The sequence below is a fragment of the Oryzias latipes genome, chromosome 17 (genome assembly GCF_053564925.1).
Source record: "Oryzias latipes strain Hd-rR chromosome 17, Olatipes_Hd-rR_3.1".
Classification (NCBI taxonomy): Eukaryota; Metazoa; Chordata; class Actinopteri; order Beloniformes; family Adrianichthyidae; genus Oryzias; species Oryzias latipes.
In genome coordinates, this window is record NC_136253.1 from 30,768,674 (window position 1) to 30,786,660 (window position 17,987).

The 17,987-nt window shown below is 37.4% G+C and overlaps 1 protein-coding gene across 1 annotated transcript in view; it reads right to left on the minus strand.

Moving 5' to 3' along the window:
• LOC101165507 (solute carrier family 22 member 23) overlaps positions 1-17,987 on the minus strand; it is a 34,937-nt gene that overhangs the window by 4,428 nt on the left and 12,522 nt on the right. The window contains exons 4-9 of the mRNA XM_011486896.4: positions 11,798-11,966; positions 9,022-9,149; positions 5,682-5,784; positions 4,779-5,011; positions 1,932-1,964; positions 95-221 (exon numbers count right to left, since the gene is read on the minus strand). Coding sequence (XP_011485198.1) covers positions 95-221; positions 1,932-1,964; positions 4,779-5,011; positions 5,682-5,784; positions 9,022-9,149; positions 11,798-11,966 — 793 coding nt within the window. The remainder of the gene's footprint in view (positions 1-94; positions 222-1,931; positions 1,965-4,778; positions 5,012-5,681; positions 5,785-9,021; positions 9,150-11,797; positions 11,967-17,987) is intronic.

Genomic DNA, 17,987 nt, shown 5'->3' on the forward strand with positions numbered 1-17,987 from the left:
ATCACACTGATTTTTATTTTAACATCTGATATATTTAAGATAATGTTATATGAAAACCCCCAAATGCTGATGGTACAGTCCAAGTCTTGCTTACCTGATCACAGTGGGCGTGATCTCAGCACAGAAGAAAATGCTCAGGTTGCTGACTGCGTGGGAGGAGAACATACCGATGATGGAAAAGGCGATGGAGAAGTTTTTATTCAGGGTATCCGAGCTTTCAGCTGGAGAAGGGACAGACAGAAACAGATTACACCAGAATCAATTAGTTTGTGGGAAAAATATATTATAAAAATGTAGTTCTTTCATAAACTTATTTTTTATACTATGAAAAACAATTCTACTCATAACATCAAAACATGGCATCACTAGTTTATCTAAAACTATTTGCTCTGAAACTGGAGATTTAATTTAAGTTATTCAATGAAAAAAATGATTAAAATAAAAAAATAAAAACTCTATCGTAAGTTTTCAGTTACTTAACTGGATATCAGGTTTGTGTCGAAATCATAACAGAAATAACAGACTAATAAAAATCCCACTCATAGAAATATTAAATAAATTAGCTTTGGATCAGCTTTTACTTAATTTAAACCCCAAAACTTGCAAGTCTGGCATTAGTCCCTTTTGTTTTAACAAAGCAACTCTTTTGAAACTTGGCCTGACCCTTCCAGAACCCAAACTTTATGCACTTACAATGTTAATCAGCCTCTTTGTTGCATGTTTTAGTCAGGACCCGCATGACGATAGCTGATCCCAATTTCACTGTTAAACTTTGCTGCTGTGGTTTATACAGTTTTGACTGATTAACCCAAAACATTGAATCCTTTTAAATTCCACTGAACCACACAGCTTTCACAATCATTTTTATTCTTTATGGGGGGGTCAGCGCAAAACTTGTCAGGTTTTGAGAAGCTTTGACCCAGTTTTACTATTTTCCGTGTGATCACCAGCAGATTTACTCAACATCGACCAACATCTGGGCACTTCTGCTTGATGAAAGTCTGAGTCTTTCACTTCATCGCTTACTGTTGAATAACTTTTTGAAACTAATTTCCTAATGCTCCCTGTGTAGTGACAATAAAGTATTCTATTCTATTTAAGCCTTTGTGGCCTTTCTTTTGTCAAACCTGCAAGTTTTCTGGAGAACATAATGCTTTCTGCTCTTTATTGCCTTTCATGTTTAGTAAAAACATATGTTTAGATAAAAGCATTCATCATCTAAATAAAAATACATGTTTTGTGTTGCATCAAGTGATTGTGGATCCATTGCTGCAGAACTTTTTCAGTGAAAGGCTCTCACCTTTTTGCATAGTCAAATTCAGCTAGTTCCTATTTTTTCTTCTCTCTTCATCCTGCCTTGCATGAGTAACAAATCCTCATAATCACTTTTTAGATGCATCTAGACGCACTTCTAGTTTAGTTGCAACACCAAAAATAAGACCTACCCAGAAATAAACGTGCAAATAAAAGTCAATAAAAAGCTATTATTGGTTGAATATTGGTCATTATAAATAAAAAATGTGGGCTGAGGCATCGAGATCAGAGGAGCTGAGTCTGAACGAGGACTCGGTGTGAGAAAAAAAAAAGGGAAAAAAACTGATAGAACGCAACACTGAGCAGCAAGAGCCTCACCCTGTTTAACATTAGAGAGGTAAATAAATGAACAGGAGCATAATCAGATCTAAGGACTTCATTATGGCTATCTGCAAGGCTTGAAATGGCGAGATAAAATATGGACAGGTCATTTTCTAAAAGCTCAGAAAGAAAATGCAGCCACTGTAACCCAAACACAACACTCTTTACATGAATAACTACAATAACACAAATGATGACAAACCATTTGCTATTAGAATACAAAATAAAATAGCTGCATAACAAAATAAGAGGAAGCAAAAAATTGGATTTCCTAACGAAAATCCAGATCCACTTACCAATATTCAGGTGTGCGCTGTACTTCCCCAACACTGCAGAGAGATAAAGACAAATATGCATCAGTGAGAAACACACTTGGAAAAAAAATCAATTCAGGCACTCAAACAGCAGGAAACATTAAACACAAAAGTGTTTACTTCTGCGGGTCAAACAGCTTCAGAGAAAGGGTAAAAACAGATTTATGAGTTATTGAGTCCAACTTGCTTGTAACTGAATAAACAGGGATGTACAGTTTTGATCATTCAATGGACTTTTTGGTAAACATTGACTAAACTTGTGTAATGGTAAGAGGTTAGTCAAGTCCACACAGTTAAAAGCCTCAAACACGTATGTTTTACAAGGGAAAGGTGGAAGCAAAAACAGCCAAAGTCTTTCTAGTTTCACATTTGAAAGCAGTAAATGCATCTCTGCACTTCTCGTTTGGACACAATTATAAAATACACAACTTTTGTTTTTATTGTAAAAAAAGGGATTTCGTTGAATATTGGACAAGTTTCCGTCAGGGAAAAAACGGTGTTCAAAGAAAATCTGCAACTTGACATGATTGCAACTAAAAAACAAAAACCCTGAAGCTTGGTCATGTCTTTTCAGATTGATCCCTGTGATGAATGTAAACAAAACAAAAAAACATCTGTTATCCAAATAGGAAATCTGGGGGGTATTCCAGACAGCAAGATTAAACTACCCTGACTTTAACCCTGAAGTCTGGCTGAAGTCTGCCTGAACTTGCTTACTCTGGGTATGTCGGTTCCAAAAGACCGGATATGAGTTAGCGTGATTACGCTCGACTTGGTAACCCTGGGTTAATGCACGTGCACGGAAAGTACATAAAGACATTCTCAATTCTCAATGGATCGTCGATTTCCAGAGTCACCATGGAAACGCGTGGAGTACAAAAGAGAGCGCTATACTTTAGTGAGATGGAGTCTGAGATTTTAATGACAGCGTATGAAGATTATACGCCCATCAAAAAAGTAACACGGCTGCATCAGAGTTTCTGTTTGAAGAAAAATGACAGAAAGAGTTAACGCACTAGTTTCTGATTTTATTTCCAATTAAATTGTGATGTATATATATACAACTTAGAAAATTTAAATGAATTGATTTAATTGGTAACAAGTAATTGAGTTACATTTATTCAATCTAATTTCTTATGTCTATCCAACTCAATAATTGTTTATACAACTCAAATTTACATATTTATCTAAATAAATGTCATATTACTTCAATTCAATTAAATGTTTTTCCACATTAATTTATGGTACTTCTTGAACTCTCATATGTCCAAGTTAGAGGCGGCAGATTTTCTCATTTTTATAAAATTAAAATAAATGATACAGTGTGGATTTACATTATATACCATGCAGTTAATGTATCATGACCCTGACTGTGACTTCAGTTTTTGTACTATATTAATGCACTAGGGGTGCTAAATAAGCTCATCATCCTCCCCCTGCCTCTCACTCATTGTGCAGAAAGAATCAAACATAACAGGGCAAAATAATGCGGCAAAACTCAGTAAAACAGCTACAACTAAACATATTTAGACAAAAACCTACACTTGTACCCAAATCCGTCCAGACAGGCAAAGGGAATGGTATCCCACAATTCCTTGTGCTGTCGATTTAACAGCAGCACCAAAGCCACACCTACTTAATTGAATTAATTTGAATGAAAGTAAAATAAATATCTGATAACTACGTGTTATTTTTAAGTTGCCTGAACTCAAAAAAATGATTTATCTTAACTGAAGCAAACAATTAAGTTAGATCAATGTAAAAAGTTTATCTCTACAACATGGATACGTGGTCTTATCACCCTCTCATGGTGGAAAAAGTATTATTTGAGCTTCTTCATCCACTAAATCATCTTCAAATGGACACGTCATGCTGCTTCACCTCTCTGAAAACACACTAACCTTCAACTAAACCTGCTCCAGACCAGGTTATGTTCAGAGTATGAGTTACTATGGGAACTAAGCATACCCTAAAACATACCTCTGTTTTTGGAACCGACAGCTGAGGTTATCCGCTTCCTTAGCCTCAAACTTACCGTGGTAACTAGCATAACCTGCTTTCTGGAATACCCCCCTGCTCCCAACTGAATGGAGGTCTTGCTTAAGCTTTTATGGCATTGGTTCAGATGAAATAATGTCAGCATAACAGTAAAATCCAGCTGGTTCTCTTTAAAAACATACAATATGCCCTTAGATTGGTTTTCACAATAAAAGTTTTAAGGTTTTGACTAAAATGTTTCCAAATGTTTTTGCTCTCTTGGAGTTTTTTTTTTTTTTTTTTGGTTTTTATAATAAAAACATTTAAATAATATCTTATAAAGAATCCTGCATTTTGTGTTGTAATGCTAACAATTCAAAGGAAAACATTGTAGATCAAACTTTAATGGTTTGTTTTTTACATTTTGTGCGGGACTTCTTTTTAAGAGTTAAGAGCTGAAACATCTCCATAATTTCATCCAGGTCATGGCAGTGCCAGATCAGCAAGTTTTTCTTCTTTATAGCTCTTATGCAACCTATTGACCTGATAGCCGTCGTTTTATATTTGATTAATTGACTCATTTTAGGCTAATAGTTTTCCAATAAATAAATGTAGCCAGATGCATTTAGGAATCCACCAATGTACTTCCTGTCATTGCTCCCTCATAATTTTTCCTGCTTAAGGGGAAATCTGGAGATGTTTCAAGTCTTGAATATGTTTCTAGCTTAACTTAATTTACTTTTAAGAGGTTATGTAATGTTAAGGACTTCCAGCCACAGTAAAACCGCATCATCTACACCAGAGGGTGTTTCATTGACCAGGAGAAGGAGATGCTTTTGACGTGACACTCACAGTTAAGCAGCCCCAGCTGCAGCAGCGACGCCAGGGCGGTGATTATCATGAACATAAGAAGGCCTCCACGTCGGCCCATCAAGCCGACAGCCGGGCACAGAGCAATGCACGACGCCACTGCAATGCCCGCCATAGTGTAATAATCTGCATAGAAGTTTAGGAGCATGGGTTCTTGGACTTCCTGATCCATCAAGCTGCGAGCGAAGCAGTGGTGGATCCCATAGCCTGTTAGCCTGGACGAGGAGTAAACAAAAGAAATGATTAGCAAAGAAAACGATGCGCGGTTCCACAGACAAAGAGGGAAACGTTGGATTATAGACACAACAAGAAAAAAAGAGAAGAAAGAGAAATAACAGCAATATATATATATGTATATATAACGACGGAGTACAGACAGGGGAGGAAAAGACAATATAATTTCCTGTAGCATGGCATCACCACGTACGCCTGAAAGGGCTCATAGGTAAACAGACAGAGAAACCGAAAGAGAAAAAAATACAAGCAAACATTCACATCCTGCTGTGGGATAGTCTAATGTTTCCCAAAGACAAAACTCATGAAATATGTATGTTGACTGAGGGAGGAAGGGACACAGGGGTAAAGCTAAACTGCATCTGCCGAGCTGCAGAGCCGATTTCAGATAGAGGGATGACAAGAGAGGAGATCCCATCTGAGATGAAAGCAGAGAAGAGCACCAACATGGAAGCAACGCCCAATGATCAATGCTGTATTGATCATCCTGGAGAATAATAACAGCATTTTGACGGGCGAAAACTGGCTCTAAATACACCTTTATGAGAATGTCCAAGCACATTCAATATTCCCTACCTCCAGGTGATTTTCAATCATCACTCCGATTTAGCTGCAGCTTTCTTAACGGTAATAGAGAGGACTAACACTTACGAGTTGACGCACAGAACAACAATGTTCTTCCACAGGTTTCTGGTCCCAACCATCTTCACGATGCACGTCTTCTTGGGTTTCTTTTGAATATCCTGCTGTAGCTCTAAGAACAAAAAGAGGAACTGTTTTACAATTTTTTTACCCTTTTTACTTCAAGGAATGTTTGTTGTTAGCTACTGTTTGTCTGAATGAGTTCTTTTCAGACCGACTTAGATCTGAAGGAAACAAAGATACAAACAGGAAGACTCGTATAAATTATGAAGTAATGATACCTGAAGCAAGCATAGTTTACATTTTTGTTGTTCCTTTCTAGTAATCTGCTTAAATAAGAGGTAAATGAGATATTTTCCACATAACAGCGTTACATTCTTGGCTGACATTTCACTGTTTAGGAAGGGATTTATATTTCATGCCTACCCTGTATTATTTGGGCTTAAGTGCAATAAATTAGAGCTTCAAGATGGTTAAAATAAATATATTTACCATGCTAAATTATGAATATGAAGTCAAAAGGCAGTTTTGTTGCTTTGCAAGTTCAGAATAAAGTTCTTAGAATGATAAAAAAAAACTATTAACAAGAATTTTCAAAATAAAATCTTTTGCTGACAAAAAATACATTAAAAATGCATTAACTAATAAAATTATTATTATTCATAAGATGGAAAAAGGAAGAACTGCTACACTTCTATAAAACTGAAGATGCTGGATCATCCTTGAGTTTATTAGAGTGCATATTTTACAATAACTAACTTGTTCCAGGCATATTTTAGTCACACATTTTATCCAAATGAAACCCATACATAACATTTTTAACTACTATTTAGGTAATGATAAATTATTTAATTTTATATATGATTACTTCTGAGGAAAAAAGCTGAGATTATTAATAGATGGACATTTGGTTTCTTCTCAGTATCATTAAGGTTCTTATTATTTTTGTATTTTCCTGGAGAACCGATTGGTTAAAAAACCTGCTTGTTAACAGGCATTGATATCTTTAGAACCAAATCTGAGATGGGTGTTTCTGCACAATCTGCCATGACGACACATGAAGCTAAAAACCGAACCACCTCTTTACTGAAAATCCAGAGTTACACTCAAAAGGACCTGGCTAAGCCACTAATCCTGCTTTGTAGTAAAGACCCTAATCAACATGTTCCCTAAGATTCACACAGAAGGCGGAGCGCAGCATTTGCTTGTTTCACGTCAGCCGCCTCATCTCTCTGCAGTCTGTGGAAATTCTGAAGTGAGACTAAATCAGATGTTGTTGCAATTTGAAACACTCCAGCATAAGATTTTCTGTGTTTGCATTGTGTCAGGGAACAATTTGTTTTGTACATAATCTGGTTTTGGTGGAGTCGTCTTGATAAACCAACATCATTTCTACCAAGAAGAAAAAATAAATAAATAAAACTGGCAACCTGTGGAAAATAATTCATTAACTAACGTCACTAAATACAAGTGATTTTGTATAAACTAAAATGTATTTCGAGTCCAAAAACTTGGAGAAAATAACCTAACTGTGAATGTTCGTAAATTCCAAATTAAAAGCCAACAACAGTCTTTGTGCTCTAAGAGTAAATCAAAAAATATGACTTCTTACAGCTAAAAAGCATTCAATGTATAGTTTACATAAAGGTTTCAATTCTTATGACTAGTTACTTGCTTCCTTGTAAAAATGTAAAGGCAACACCTACCAAACTAAGTGTCCTCAAGCAAAAACATACATTACCTGCCCTCCTGGAGGTGAGGTGTATGTGAGGAAGACAGTGGATGTTTTGGATTCAAAATGCAGGTTGCTAGGGAAAACATGGCTCACCTTTTTTTTGTTTTTGTTTTTTTTGACGTGACGGGATTCCACACCCCAACACTTGCATGTGACTAAACTGAAAACTTCAGGCTTTTCCGGTTTTGTCTGGCAAAGGTTTAAACTGTCAAGTAAGAGAAATCCCCTTGGATCTATGAAAACCCACTCAGTTCTCGATTCAGCTGGCCATCCCATACAGAATTAAAAACATAGAACGGTTTTTCAATATAAAAACAGGAAAGGAAAGATGAACTTGAATTTTTTTTATTTCATTTTTTGTTGTGGTTCCCTTGAGGTCCCATTCCAACTATATTTTTATTTATTTTAAAATTGCCTTCAGTGGTCATTTAGTAATAGTTATGCCGTTTTTAGCCAAAACAAAAACAACTGTGATGTATTTTAGGACATAGTTTCTGCAAAGAAGCTGTAGTTTATTAAAATTCTCCTCTGAGTTGTGGACGGGACTGTTGGCGTGGAAGTAATCCTTCTCTAATATCCCATCATCCCTTAGTTTACACTCTCACCCGCTACCTTACAGCCCCTCACAACCCAAAGCTCACATTAGTGGCGTATAAAAAACAGCGAGCAATATTGAAGCGATCCAGCCGTAGAGCTTTGTGCACTATACCAGCTCAGACAAGCAAAATGAAGGCGTATATGAATCTTTTTGTCTGCAAGTGGAGCGGAGCAAGGAGACTTTATTTTTCTGGAATTATGGAAAGAAAATTAAGCTTAAAATTATATTTCTGAGTATTCAAATCATTGTGAATGAGGAGCAGATGAAAAAATGGTTGAAAAAGAGCTTATGTGTCAGAAAATATGCTGGGTGGGCCACAAGCTCCCTGCTAAGAGCTCTCAGCAACGGGGAGGGGTTGCTCCACGTATATGGTCCTGCCCACAATTCAGAGGCAAACTTCTAATGAACTACCGCCGCTCTACAGAAACTATGTCCTAGAAAATGACTCAGTTTGATGTTTTTTATTTAGGCTAAAAACAGCATAGTCATAATTAAAGGACCACTGAGAACACTTTTAAAATAGATCAATGGATGATCATGGAGGGCGGCTCCGCTGCCGAACACTGGCGCCAACTTCCCACCAGAGTGCCCAAGGACACTTCAACACATGGGCGTGCAAGGCGGGAATCGAACCTGCAATCTTATGATCATGGGTCGACCGCCCTACCGCTGCACCACGGCCGCCCTTGATAGGCAGAGTCTGCAGGGGTTCTGACACATCTCCTGAGTTTGAGCAGTTCACCTGCAGTCAGTATCCTCGATCTGCTCTCAGCCCACTATGGCAGCAGCTCATCCAGGCGACAGTTAAATTAACAGGCACTTGTGAGTGTTGTGATGTAATGTCCCACACCACGTTCACATCACGTTACCATGGCAACAAGACAGAAAATCGACTTGGCTTTTTTCATCTGTGCGACTTAGGGAAAACCCAGCCGGAGAACTGAATACTTCTTTTTAAAGGGAAGGCAGCACAATTATCATTGTAAAAATTTTCCGTCATTTTTTTTGTCCTTTACCTGTGAAAATGTCACCGCTATCAAGAGTTAAGTCCACTCTGTTTTTCTGCAGGATGTCTTCTATGATTCGTTTGGAGCGGTGGTACTGCTGAGTGGCAAGCAGCCAGCGCAGTGACTCAGGGAAGATCCTGGAAAAAAGATGGGGGATATCCCCGTTAATATGACAAGAAAAATGAATCAGGATGAAAAGAACCTCGAGCTCTTCTGTTGAAAGAATGATTGAATCACACTCAGTAGGGTTGACCGTGCTGCAGTAAATATCCCTTTCTCAACCAGTATGCCGTTTAAATTCCCCCTTTCTAGAAATGCAGAGAGGAAAGCTGCAAATGAAGGGTTATAGGATGGAATAATAGATGGCCTCCTGGGGAGAAATGAGGGAAAGTGAAGTGCTGCACACAAACTACATGCTGGTGGTTCTGGCTCAGATAGTGTTACTGCTGTGTCTGTTTTCATCCGATATCCTCCATTACCTGCTGTTTGCATTACCCCAGGAGTGTTAAACAAAAGATTGTGAGGAGTTTTGTATCTGCTCGATGACAGGTTTCAGATCTAAATGATACATTTTGAGTAAAACCTGCCTTGCTTAAAAAAAAACATTGCATGCTTTGGCATTACAAATTTGACTTGTCTTTCCAATTTTGAGAAAAAATTATTTGTTTTGAGAATGTCTTCTCCTGTTATCCATAAATGCCTTTTTTGTACAATTTTTCTGTACAAAAGAAACATGAAGGTGACTTGGGAGAGAGTAAAACTTGATCTTAAAAACTATACGTTTTCATAACTGCAGAGTTGGTGTCTAAATCAAACACAGCCAATACGGACACAAATTCAATTAATTTCGCAATCATTTATTTTGTTTAAAGTCTATTAGTAAAACCAGTTTTGTTTGGTTAAAAATAGCTACTTTTGCACAACAATTGAAACTGAAGCACAGTAGTATATTCATAGATAAACTGTTAGTCCTACTGCACAAACCAGTAAAAACTGTTTTACTTTTGCTTGAAAAAAATAGAAGAATTTACATTAATGGAAAATCAATTTATTGCTAAAGCATTTGCATATTTTATCGGCATTAAATGGACAGAAATAAGGTTGACTTTACCGTGTGAAATCTTAAAATAATGTTTTGTTTTTAATAAGCAAATTCCTGACATTTAGGAAATGTATGCAACTTTCAGCTCCAACCTCACAATCAGATTGAAACTTTGATTTTATGGAAAAGTCAGAATGAAATGAAGCCTCACTTAAACGAGAGTAAAGAAGATGAGACGGTCAGGAAAGTTTAACACCAGCACTGAACTTTGTTCAGTCTTGTGCAAAACCCACCACTGAAGTGACATTTTCACTGGGTGACTGGCTTAAATGAACTGAAGTGAGCAGCTATGGATCACGATTATTTGATCAATAATCAACAGTGGTGGTTCAGTGAGTCACACTAACATGTGGTTGGGTAAATACGCTCTATGTTGTCAATAGCAATAGAAAGAAAAACTGAAGAGTCATCCAACTATTGCACATGGATGAAACAGGATGTTGCTGAGTCTGTGTCTTTCATTTCAAAAATTTCCACTTCTGCATCTTTTTACAAGTCATTAAAAAACCAACATAAATTATATATTTAGTAAAGCAGTTAGAGACTAAAGCTCTGAAGCAGCGATGGGTCTGTCGGTTAAAAGATTCAACTGTTGTGGGTTGTGGTTTACCTCAAAAACAAGTCTGACAGCAAAAAAAGGAACTTATTCAATAGTCTCTGGGTATTCAAGCTGTGTTATTTGTTCAGCCTTATAAACAATACATATGAGGCCTTATAAGCAATACATATGACACAGTGCTTCTAATCAAGAATGCTTTTATTTTGAAACTTTAGTTGTGTGTTAGCTTAAAAGATGAAAGCCAAACAAAATGGGGAAGTAAAACTGTTTTTTTGGCTTTGAATGCAACATATTCTTCCTCCTGGGGTTCCAAATTATTTTGTGACTTTTTATTTCTGACTTAGTTTCAGTTCAATAAATATTGAAGTGACAACTCAGCAAAATCCAAAGAAAAAAGAAGGTCAGCTGGTCAGCAGCTAGAATGAGAACATCCTGCTTTTAGATAGTGATGATTCAGGGTGGATAAATTACCACGATCACTCAAACGTCATAAACAGAACTAAAGATTTTAATTTAGAAAACTTGAAGCAAGAAAAAGCCAGCATAATTTTCTGCACGCTTGACTTTTATACACTGACTAAAGAAAGGCACTGGGGACGTTCTCCGCGTCTGAGAATTTTTTCCCTAACATTTGTGAAGCAACAGAAAGAATGTTAAATTACAGGTACAATCGACTGCAGAGATGCTGGATGAGCTACCGTTGTGCTATCCTATGGGGTCCAGATGACCCGACCCTTACATTGACATGTTATCCCTACCATGACAAAGTTGGATAAAGGTGAAGAGGATTTCATGTCATCCATGGACACCAGTGAAGATTACATAACATTGAAGAAAAAAGGTTCAGCACACTGTCTTGTGGGGTCTAGATGACCCCACTCCCAATTTTAAAGTGCTTAGGATAGCACAAGGGTTACCAAAGACACAACAGTCCAAGCAGATGAAAGCTAAATAAACAAAAATCAGGTCAATCAAAATGCTGAAACATGCAAGTCTACATTAGAGTTCTGTTGTTACATAAGCAGATTATTATTTTTGGGGGATTTAGCTTTACATAATTGTGCTTTTTTTTTTAATGACACTTTTCAAAGACAGTCTGTCAGACCACACGGGTCTTTTCTTACCAAATGTAGGACATCATTAGCAGCAGGGGACAGACGATGACAGCTTGAAGTACCTGCCAGTCTCGACAGAGGTACACCACAAAGGGCATGAGAAGTTGGCCACCCAACACCACAAAACTGGCGATCATGGTCATGGAAAATCGCCATTTTGGCGTGCACAGCTCAATCCCTGTAAGAAAAAGGACATCATCAATAAAATCCTACTTATGACCCGATTGTACATCCTTTTTAAACCTTGTTAAATTATCTTATTTTTATAAATTAGAACAAAAAATGTATTTCAAATGGTTTACATTCTTCGTGGCAAATTTCAATAAGATTATAAACTTTGGCAACACCTGGCATGGTTTAGTCCATGTAAAAAAAGGAACATGTTGAAATTTCCAACCTCTGTTTTGTTCATACAAGCACTCCAGATTAAGGGATGTATTGGGAATTCGCTTGGCACAAAGAGAGCCGAAGCTGATAAATCCATCACAAAAGAACACACCTGAAGCTAAAGCAGACAGGTCAGCACAAGGACTCTGACAAGATTCTAGTCTCAACAAGAGAGAGGAACCAACACTGTGCTCTTTTACCTCTGCCATTAAAAGTCACATTTAGAGGGGAGGCACATCATTGTTTTAGATGTTTGGTGTGATCATTGTCATTTTATATGCACATATATACAATAATCCAACAAACCACTGCATACTCAGTTGTGCTTTTTCGAGACAGAGGACGAATGAAAAACAGTAAGCAGCTGTGAGGCTGATCTAGCTAAAAAGAAGCTCCTTGTTCTCCTTTCTTTGCTTTCAGAATGGCAGCGATTCATTCAGCCGTCATTAGCATGCACGCCACACTAGCAGAGAGCAACCCCAGACAGCCCAGCCCTTCAGTAACTGCAGCACAGAGGACAAGTTTGCATCAAACAGCAACAAAAAATAAAAATAAAAAACACTTCCACAATGTCATTTTTTAATACAAATCTTTTGCTATTGTAAATAAATCACATTTTCTATTTCGTTCTTCTTTCTATTCAGTCCAACAGGTCTCCCCCGCTGCACAGGAACTCTGCAGATGGCCTTTCAGGATGATGAGGCCAGCATAATACAGTGGGTGTTGTCAACCCCACTTCATTCCAGTGGAATCTCAATTAGGATTTCCACCCCCCCCCCCAACCTCTCAACCCCCCACAACTGTGAACATGAATAATGCTTTGTGTACACACTATTGCAGCTGGAATGACAAAGCCAATGAGCGGAGAGCAGGGCGATGGGTGCAAAACCCGCTGAGTTTGAACCAACTAACCTCGAAGGCCGCTGCTCTGGGAAGCGATGGGAGAGAAAGTCTGTTGGGAATCCACGTGGGATTAAAAGGGATACAAGGGCTCTCCTTTGTTAAAAAAAAAAAAAGTTCATGTTCTGGTACAAATGCAATGACCTATAAAAACGTACTGATTAAGTGCAGAACATGACACTAGTGGTAGACAAGAGAAGTGGTAGAAGAGAAGAAACCTAAAAAAAACAATGATTTCCATCTACTATGAATCATGAAATCAAGCAACACCCGAGGAGTTTACATTATTTGCAGAGCGCCTGTACAGGCAGAACAATTCAACTTGACTGAACTAATGAATGAGGAGCAGAGGCAGTGAAAAAGAAGCCTGAGCTACTTACTCCTGGTGACCCTAATCCTCCCATCCTCCCACAACCCTCCCATTGTATCAGCAATCCCCAAATGCTCTGTCGCAGCCTCTGTTATGTTGACATAAATCTGCCAGGGACTAATCTGCTCCAACTAATTACCATTTCTAGGGAGACTCTGAATATAGCAAAAGTAGGAAATGTCAGCCGGAAAAATGAAAAAATAAAAAACGGATTTTGAAGAAATAGTGGGCCTAAATGTGACATCATCAACAATCAGGATAATAACGAATTAGTTAGGATGATAATCTTCAAAGAAGCTTTATTTCTTTTGCTGACTTAGCCAAAACAGATATTAGACACGCTCTCCAGTGCAGCACTTCAGGCTGGCGTGAAACACTCAGTGGGTTGACTTATCACCCAAGGCAGACGGTGCAGCCACTCCTTAGGCTAATATTAGGACCTGTTGGTCACATGACATCCGTGTGTTCCCAAGCCATAATATGTACGACTAATAAGCTGCACTTAAACTGATAAGAAACATGATTTGAGTAAGGAGGGGTTGGTAAGTTTAGGTACTACTTAGAATAATTCATATTTAATGACATAAAATATAAAAATATAAAAATTATTTGTTTTACAATTAGGACTTTTGGAAACACTGTTGGTGAAAATCTATCATTCTAAACTACGTCTGTGTCACATCCAAATAGAAAATTTCATTTCATGTCTTTTTATTAAATATTTATAAAATGTTTTACAGTTTTGATGGCATTTTTTTTTAAATATCTTTAATTTTGACCCAGGAGTTCCTTTCAATCAAAACAATGATGCAACTAGGTTTTTTTCTATCCTGCCATACTTTAAATTTCACAACTTGTTTTTTTCTTTTTTGCATGATTGAAAACAAAGTGGAGTTTTGTGATTTTGCAAACCTCTAAAGCAGGATGAGGGAAAGTATTTTGTTTTGGTTAAAGGCTAAATAAAATGTGACACAGAGACCCAGCTTTACTTTCTTTTGCTTGGAACATAATTTTGAAAAAAGAAGCTAAATAAATGTAAAGTACAAATACGTTAAAAGAAAGGGACATGTATGTATGTAAGTATGTATGTATGTATGTAAAAAACTAAATATTTTAATAGCAACATTTAGAAATGTATTACCCTCAGAAAGACAGAGCTAATTAGAAACATTTCTTATCCATTAAAATAATTATAGAATGAGGAAAAAGAAAAGTAAACAATGTTTTTCACATGATCTGCTCCTATTTTGTGTGCTTGAACACTGACATGGCCCATTTCAGCTTGAGACTCCATGTAGTGGTCTTCTAGAAGAGTGTCTGCCTAGAAACTAGAAGGTTGTGAGTTCAAATCTCAAAGTTGAGTCATACTAGAAAATAAAAAAGGGACCCAAAACCTCCCTGCTTGGCATTCAGCATTAAGGGGTTGGATTGGTTGAGCACAGCTCACTGCCACCATTAGATGGGAGAACAAATTTCCCACCCCCCAGGGGAGTGGGTGTGTGAAATTTAAAAATATAAATATTTACCATGAAGGCAAATAATAATGTGGTTTTCACAATACCATGAAACACGTTTTACCATTTTTCCAATACTGAAAATTAAAGTCCCACATTGATATTCAACGACTAGTACAGGTGCCAGTGGCAGCACTTCCAACACATTGTTAAAGTTCTACACCTCAAAGCAGAAATGCTTTCAGGCATGCAGAAAGCAGCTGATTACGTTTTTGCAGCGCTTCCTCTGAACAGCAGACCAGTGCTGCACCGTCAGCGAATAGCCTTTCCTCTGGTTAGGGTTCACTGAATCATAGTCTGTGTCTGGCTATCCCACTGACTGAAGAGCTGGAGGTCACTGTGAGGAGCAAAGACTGTGCCAAAGAAGAAATCATACACTTTATCACGGGTTGCTTCCTGCCACAAACATTTAGAAATGCTCTAAATGTAGAAATGCAGGGCACAATGCTCTTAAAATGTCCTTCAACATGCAGGATAATCAGTTAAGAGGCCCTGGAAGTTGGCCAAAGCACTAAAGGAGCATGATAACATGCTGAAAGGATGAATGGTCTTTGTCAATTTAAGACATGATACATTTGCCTCGCTTGTTAAATTGCATTTGTTTTCAGATTAGAAGTCTCTACAGTTGATGTACAATTGCTGCAGCGTATACTCCAGAGAGGGCTCTGCATGGATGATGTTTTCCTCTCTTATATTGTATAGTGGAGCTGTTCTAGCAAAAAAGAAAGTCTAAGGGTATTCCACACTTTTGCAAGTGCCAAAAAGAGGTTATTCACCTAAAATAGAGCCACACTTATTGATTAGTGTCTCATGTAGAAGACACCAGAATAGCAAACAGCTGCAAGTACCTACAGACGTTTTCCTCCCAACAAGCTTTATTCTGTTTGCATTAGACTATATGTACATCAGAACTATCCCTCCACTCACACCCAGTTTCTGTTAGTCTCTCGGGAAGTTTCCATCTGTACGCTGCGGCTGAGAGGCAACTGGGCTTTGAATAAGCTTTACTCAACACAATCTAAAAAAGATGAAACAACAGTTTTTTTGGGTTTTTTCTGTCACTTTCATCAGGAGAAAAGTGCAAGTGGCACATCTGTGAGAACATAGGGGGGGTATATGAACAATAACGACAAAAAAAAGGTCAAGCATTTCGGTTTTAAATAAGGAACTTACAAAAGTAAAATAATACATATGTGACAATGGGGAAGTTTGCTAAACCACAAATGTAAACTCTGCTAAAATCTTAACTATAATCTGCTAATCTAAATATAAATAAAATCATATTTGAACTTTTTTTTTTCAAAGAAAGCTGGAGCAGATTATAGAAGAAAATCAAGATGGGTGCTCCAATAAGTATAACTTTGCACACTTTTTTAGAAAATGGAACACCAATGCATTTATCATGCAACGAAATGATGCATTTCACATTAAAGTATGTTTCTTGTAAGGAAGATTCTATTGTTTTATTCTTCCACTTTTTCTGTGTTCCATGGTGACGTCAGTTATTCTTTTAATAAAACATTAGTAAACAAGTGCTGCACGGAATCTCATACATGTAACTGGATCTGCACTAGAATGTAACCAGCTGTGTAAACAATGATGAGCAAACGCAGCAGGAGTACAAAAGGAGTAACACTACATAAAATCCTAATCAACTCAATAGATGTCAGCAACCAATTAATTTACAAACATAAACTTATCACACTTTGTTTGCCCAACGTTTTTTTTAAATATTTTTTTCCGATTTTGCCTAAAAACGGCCTAATCATAATTAAATGACCAGTGGGAACACTTTGAAAATAAATCAAAAGATGATTGGAGTGGAGTTGTAAGGTTTCTTTTGCGCATTACATATTTGCTTGTACCTTTTGTGATGTAAACGAACCGCTTCAAATAATTTTAAAGTTGGTGACATATTTCCTTTAACGATTAAATCAAGTTTTCTATCAAATTGTATTGATGTAAAAAAAAAAAACTTTTTAATTTACCAACCAACAGTAGAATAATTGTTTAGGTTTAAGTGAAACTTTCATAGTTTTTCAGTCCCCATTGTCAGGTCCCACCCCCAGTTTGAAAAAATCAAAACCACTCCAGCAAACATTTGTGAAGCGGTTAGGTCTTTACAGCGTTTGGTTGCGTGTGATAACTTTTGTACCCTGAAGCATCACACACACAGACACCCGTCTGGAAAACACCGGTAGTTTGTCAGTCATCGTGCTGCTCCTCCCGCCTCGACATTCTTTTGCTTATCAGTAGTCTGCTTTGTTCTACTTTTTAAACAGTTTCTGTCAAACACATCAGTGAAACTCATTGAGAGTCAATTGATGAGTAATGTTAGGGTTTTTAAGCCAGTATAATGTGGGTGAAAGATTTTTAAAAAGGCAACATTCTATTTAACTGAGTTGTTTTCTACGATTCCAGAGGCTATGGACCACGTCCACAAAGCACAATCACTGTGTCTCCAGCTGATCACAAATTTCACACCCAAACACCTCGTGCAGTCAGCTAGCATGACTCAGCTGCCTGATGTGCAGCGTGTGTGTTTATTTTCTCTGTGCCCGTTTTCAGGGAGATTACTTTGCATGAGGCACAGGGATGCTCTGGTGCTTATGGGGCAAAAAAAAAAAAAAAAAAGAGCTCAGAGGGCTTCACAGAGCTTCTCTTTAACAGAAGTGATGCACCGCGATGCTGAAAGGTTTACCTCACAATAATGGTGCTGCTCTGTATAAATAGCAGCTGTGATCACATGACTTTATATAGCCATTAGCTGCTATAGTGTGGAGGTAATCAACCGCATTTCAGTAAATATACAGAAGAGCTTTAGATTGGTTACATATAGTTTGGTGCGCAGGTAATAGACATCTATAAAATCTGAATCAGTTTACAATCCAAAAATGTCTTTACGCGAACACATTTACACCACGCCTATGAAGGAAACTTGTTCAAGACTTCATAATTCATTAGATTTCCAATATGATGCCTTTTAAAAAAAAAAAAAAAGTCAAAAAATGTGAAGAGTAAAGAAGGT